Source organism: Nyctibius grandis, assembly GCF_013368605.1.
Source record: "Nyctibius grandis isolate bNycGra1 chromosome W unlocalized genomic scaffold, bNycGra1.pri SUPER_W_unloc_2, whole genome shotgun sequence".
Lineage (NCBI taxonomy): Eukaryota > Metazoa > Chordata > Aves > Nyctibiiformes > Nyctibiidae > Nyctibius > Nyctibius grandis.
Window position 1 is genome coordinate 2,917,509 of NW_027167473.1, and position 6,000 is coordinate 2,923,508.

At 37.5% G+C, this 6,000-nt stretch overlaps 1 protein-coding gene across 1 annotated transcript in view; it reads right to left on the reverse strand.

Moving 5' to 3' along the window:
- LOC137677143 (E3 ubiquitin-protein ligase UHRF2-like) overlaps nt 1–5,642 on the reverse strand; it is an 82,992-nt gene extending 77,350 nt beyond the window's left edge. Inside the window, exons 1-2 of the mRNA XM_068424349.1 lie at nt 5,598–5,642; nt 2,507–2,766 (exon numbers count right to left, since the gene is read on the reverse strand). Of these exons, the coding sequence (XP_068280450.1) occupies nt 2,507–2,766; nt 5,598–5,642 (305 nt within the window). The remainder of the gene's footprint in view (nt 1–2,506; nt 2,767–5,597) is intronic.
- Between the last annotated feature and the right edge of the window lie 358 nt (nt 5,643–6,000).

The window sequence follows — 6,000 nt, forward strand, 5'->3', positions numbered from 1 at the left end:
TGTTAACTACCAAAGAACAAAGAAGTGGGATGTTGAAAGGTAAATACAAAGTGTCACAAACGATGCCTTGTGTTTTGTCATATGTCGGCCGTTAAATTTTACCGAAGTCTCTATTAGCTGATAAATGCATACATCTTGCTTGCTAGAAAGTTTTAAAACAACTTCTCATGGTTTAAAGCTGGGCTGGCTATTAAACCGGTGGCAGATGTTCTCTATTAACCCTCCCCCCCACCCCCAGAATGGGAAGGAAAAGAGAAAAGGGAGAGAGACTTACAGGTTGGAAAGTTAAAACAGTTTTAATAAGCTATAACAATGGAAAAGAGTATAATAATAATAATGGAAAAAAATTAAATATATACAAATATATACAAAACTAAGATCGAGCTCCCCCGATGACAATCACGTCATCAGTGGCACTGCAGGGCAGGCTCCGGGAAGGCCCAGGCTGGTCTCAGCAATGGACAGGAACTGGATTCAGGAACGCACGGATTGGGATCGCAGGCAGGAGACCAACGGACAGAGTCCTCCTCGAACACTGGCCATGGAAGAAGAGAGCGAGACCCTCGTGATCCCCCCGCTTTATACCGAGAATGGCGTGTATGGGATGGAACACCTTCGTTGGTCAATTTTGGGTCACCTGCCCTGTCCGCTCCTCCCTGCAGGTGCGACCCCCCTGCAGCTCTTCACTCGTAAGCAGTGAGGAATTTAGCAGTGACCTTGGTTTCTCTAAGAATAAGTCCAGCAAGAGCCTTTCTGCATAACATCCCTACCGGTGCCTCAGCGATAACTACAAACTTCGAGCGTTATCAGCCCTGGAAGCAGACGCTGTCCGCAAAACATGCGGTTAGCTTCAGAAAGTGCAGTTACTTAGAAGGGACGTAGCTGAAAGTCAAAATCACTGAAAGGAAAATTGGTTCTGTTTTAGGCCAAACCAGGACAACTATACTTTCTACTTCACAGGTGGCTTCTCCCTCAAATCTCTAACTCACATAAAATGACACTATCTACAAAAGCGGAACATAATTTAACTCCAATAATTACAAACACACTCTCTCAAATTTTTGCCCTTTGCTCAATTAAATACTTCTGTGATGCTACACAACTAACCAATCTTAGAACCAGGTCTTTGAAAGTGTACCATGATGCATATCTACCATTTTAGAGACAGTTGTGGGTTTTTTTTTTGTTTGTTTGTTTTAGAATAGTTCAGTTGAAAGGGACCTGCAATGATCATCTAGTCCAACTGTAACGATACTGGGTGACTAAAGTTGTGAGAAAGTTCTGAGTTTAAGTATTTCAATAATTTTTTAACTAAATTTTTGCTTTCAACACTGTAGCTATCTATTTTTTGTGTGTGTGGACAAACATATCTGCAGATAAAAAAAAAAAGATGGTTGCATTTGAACTCCATGTTCAGACAAAAGCTATATTATCCTCCAAGGTAAGTATATAAAGAAAAGTTGTAGCTAGTATTGCCAAGAGCAGCTAAGATGTTCAGCTTAAGTCTTCAACATTCTTGTTTTTTTCCCTAGCAAAACCAGTTTAAATAGTAATTATTAAAACCAACAAAACTCAAAATCGATACTTAAAAAAATATTTTGAAAACTTGAATTGAATTTATCCTCAACAAGATAACACTGAATGTGCTTCTGCGTAAAGTAAATGTATGTTCCTTTACCTTTAATCTCACATGCCAAAGTGCAATATTTTTGTTGTTCTCTGTAATAAAAAATTTCATTGATGCCATTGGTTTAGAAGCTTAGTTAGCTGCTTCAGCAAATTAAGGCATCATTAAAAAACTAGGATCCAATTTATGTGAATGCATCAGTGCAAAAGCTGGTGATGAGAAATCCCTGCAAATCCCACTGAGTTTACAGCACAAAGCCTCTACTCTAGCATGTCTGTCGTAGGTTCTGAAATTTGCTTGTACCACAGATTTAAAAAATAAAAAATCCCTTTGTACCCTCACTCCAGCTCAGAACTGGTTTTATGTTCCCAGTCACCAGATTCTTTACAAGAAACCTCTACGTGAAATGCAGACCTGTCATCTCATGCATAAATATTACTTTTGAAACAAAATTTAAACAATTCAAGCACCAGAATTTGCTCCCACAAAACACTTGTTTAGACTTCAATGGAAGGAACTGAATATGAACAGAGTAGTTTTTAAAGAAAATATTAACTTATATTTTACATAGAAAAACAAGTACAGAAAAATCCAATGCATAGTTTACTTTCGTTAGAGATAGGGATTCCGAGTTTCATAAAGTCAAGATAAAGTTAATACTTCACAGGAACTTGTGAATAAAAGAAAAAAAAACCCTAATTACTCTCAGGATATTCATTATATCTGACTGAAAGACATTATGGCTTTTTAATATTTCTTTCCTTGGTTGCAATATTGAACTTGCTCTCTTTAAGTCCAAGTTTCTTCAACAAAATTATTTGTTTATACACACCCAATCATAACATATGATGTCCTCAAAATAATATCAGAAGCACTTACTCATCATACTTGATATGATAAATAGCTTCTTCAGTGTCCACGCAGTCTGAGTAAGATGTGGATGGTGTACTGTCCAAATAAGTTGCATTCTCTCTAGAATGATCTTGACTTAAGTTTCCATTAGTCCTTTTGTAAGAATTGCCACTCTTTACTTGAGCTTTACCGTTCTTATGTCCTTTTGTTGCTCGAGTAACATTTTCTATGTGAGCTTCAAACCAGGCTCCAATGCTGACATCACGGGCATCCACCAATTCATTTATCTAAAAGGAAAATTTGATAATGAATATTTATTTTCTATAATCCTGGTTAAGAACAGAAAGGAAAACTGACTAAACTACTTAACTGTCAGTGAAAAACATTCTACACTGCTGATTTCAACTGGTTTGGGCTTGGGTAAGTTAGAGCAATGTTCAGTCATTCAAATGTTGCGCCTTAAGTATTTTATTCCTCTACTCTTAATAAGATCTGTTACGAACACAATTTGATAAAAAAATATTTTTAAAAGTTGAGGCTGATTTATTTTTTTTAACCTACAAATTAGCTTAATCTCTCTTTCCACTGAGCTTTTTCTTGTTTCATGGAATTGTTCCTTATGACTAAAATAAGCACGTATACTTAAAATATTAGCCCACAACCAGATTTTAAGATTTCCCTGGACTTCCAAATTGGAATTATTACTTAACTCTGATTCTTTTCGACCTGCACTGCTGCTGAATCCTTCAATGTTTGAGAAAGGAGGGGGGAGGGAGATGGGCTCTCTAAGTCTAACAAGGCTGCTATCATAACCAATCGAGACTGATGCTTCCATAAATCTTTCAGCTGTAAGAAACAGAAGTCTCTCATGACTCTTCTCCTTTCTGCGCTCACAGTAGTGATGATAGTAAGTTATGAAACTACTCTATTGTAGAGCATATTTCATTCATTCGTTATCCTAACACATTTTCTCAAGCCTTCAACTAATTAAATACGTATTACTTCAACAATACAAGGTTTTTCCTGTGATTTGAGTTAAACCATGGAGGTATACATTGCTTCAGTTACACAGGCTTACTTTTAAAAACTGTAGTGTGTAAACAGTTATTTTCTTTGAAATATTAACTGGATTAAAATACTATCAAAAAAACCCCACTTAAGGAACACCTTTGTACACAGCACACCAAGTATAAGAAAACATTATCGCAATAGAACTGCTATGGAGCCATACCAAGTGAAAGAAGGTAAGGCATATGGAAGAGGGCTCTAAGATGAAAAATTTTAAGTAAATTCTAAAAATGCTCAGAATAGGTTCAATTACTGTAAAATCAAATTGGGGGAACTACTTTTCACGCTCATTTTGGAAATAATATTTTAACAGGAATGTTTCACAGATGTATTTTTAGTTTCACTTTATTTGCAAAACATCCTTTTCTTCTAATTTTTTTACATGAAGAAGGAAATTTACCTTCTAAAGACCATCTAAATGTCTCTTTAAAAAAATCAAACCCAAACAAACAAAACCAGAAAAATTGAGCCCAAAAGATAACACATTAACATAGCAGCCAACCTCAGGGCATGAACAAACTTGTTTTACCACACCATCATGCATACAAGAGAATTGTGCATTTCCAAAATGTTTAATAAGCAGGCTCTGTACTGATACATAGATAGAACAATTATAAAACTCATTTTTCTGGGATAAATTTATAAGGCTGAATTGCTTCAGGGGCTATATTATGCGTTTACAGTTTTTTAAAATGAGGGCAGTTTAATTTGCCTCAGATGTGTATGGTTTAATTTATAGCCTTAATCAAGCAGCAAGACAATGATAGAGATGGATATTCATTCTTACTACACCCAGAGACCAGCATCTATAAACAAAACAACATGAATGATATTAATTATCAGTATTTAAACTGAAGCAATCATTAGACAATTTGAAGTACAAACGAAGGCAGTTCCTAAACTAACAAATTTACCGAGAGACAGAGGGTGAAAGGTAAGAATACAATGCATAAAGTATGTATCATATTGAGCCTATTTTTTCTTACTTTTCACATGCTGCTTTGAAAAAAAAAAAAAAACCCTATCAAAAAATTCAACCTTTTCCTTTTTTTTCCCCCATGTAAAATCCCAGCATCCAATTTAAATTTTTATTCTCAATTCCCACAATATTAAAAGTATACCTTTATAAAAGATAAACATATAATAAACAAATGAAAGCTCCGCATTGTTTTAAGTCAGTCTGTTGACCTATTTTAAACATAAGGAGCGGGTATTTCTGTAAGGAAACCTCAGGAAAACATCCCTATGTAACCTTAGGCATTTCAATTAGTTCTAGCTTAAAGTGATTTGCAACTTCCTCCTCCTGAAAATGCAGTTGAGACACAGACATTATTGAGGTTCTCTCATCTGCAGCTACTTCTTGAGACTAGCTACAAAGATGACAAAGAAACCATGTTATTCAAGCCAAAAAACATTAGAAAGAAGTCAGTCTCCTGTGATCGTTCCTCCCAAATGCATCTTTCTACACTGTGATGCTCACACTTCTTGGACAATAGACTTCCCAGCCTTGTAGAGAGTAAAGGCAAATAATTACGAGTACAAACCCTTGAGGGACTACATCACAGTTATTTTATATACCATCCTATTTATACCCGATGAACTAAAGATGTAGACAATAGCAGAGGGGTTCAAAGAAAAACTAAGGCATTCAGAAGAAGGATGTTAATCAGTGGTATAACAACAAAGCCTTTTTAATCTGTAACTCTGTTACGAATATAATTTGAATTGGTAAATCAACATGGACACTTTAAGCTTAAAGGCAGCCATTGATACGGAGAGCTTTAAACTAGACTCAGCAGGAGAAGGGGATGTGGTTTTGAGTAACAGAGAAGAGCCAGAGGCTGCTGATGCATTAGGAACCAAGAGGAAAACACCTGTGAAATGCCTCAAAGGAATTAGGGCTTGTCCCTCTAAAAAGGTGACAAGGTACATAGCCCAGCTGAAGTGCCTCTGTACCAATGCACGCAGCATGGGTAACAAGCAGGAGGAGCTGGAAGCCGCTGTGCAGCTAGAAAGCTGTGCAGCTAGAAAGCTATCATCTGATCATTACCACTGAAACGCGGTGGGACGAATCGCACGACTGGAGCGCTGCCATCGACGGCTCTAAGCTGTTCAGAAGGGACAAGCAAGGAAGGAGGAGCGGGGCAGTTGCCCTCTATGTAAAAGAATGGACTGACTGCACAGAGCTGTCTTTGAAAAACAGCGATGAACAGGTTCAGAGCTTATGGGTAAAAATTAGGGGCCAAGCCAACAAAGGAAACCTCGTGGCTGGTGTTTACTACAGGCCACCCGATCAAGGGGAGCCTGTTGACGAAGCGTTCCTACTTCAACTACGGGAAGCATCGTGCTCGCAGGCTCTGATCCTGCTGCAGGACTTCAATCACCCTGACATCTGCTGTAAGAGCAGCACAGCAAGCTGTAAGCAGTCCAGGAGACTCTTGGAGTGCATCGAG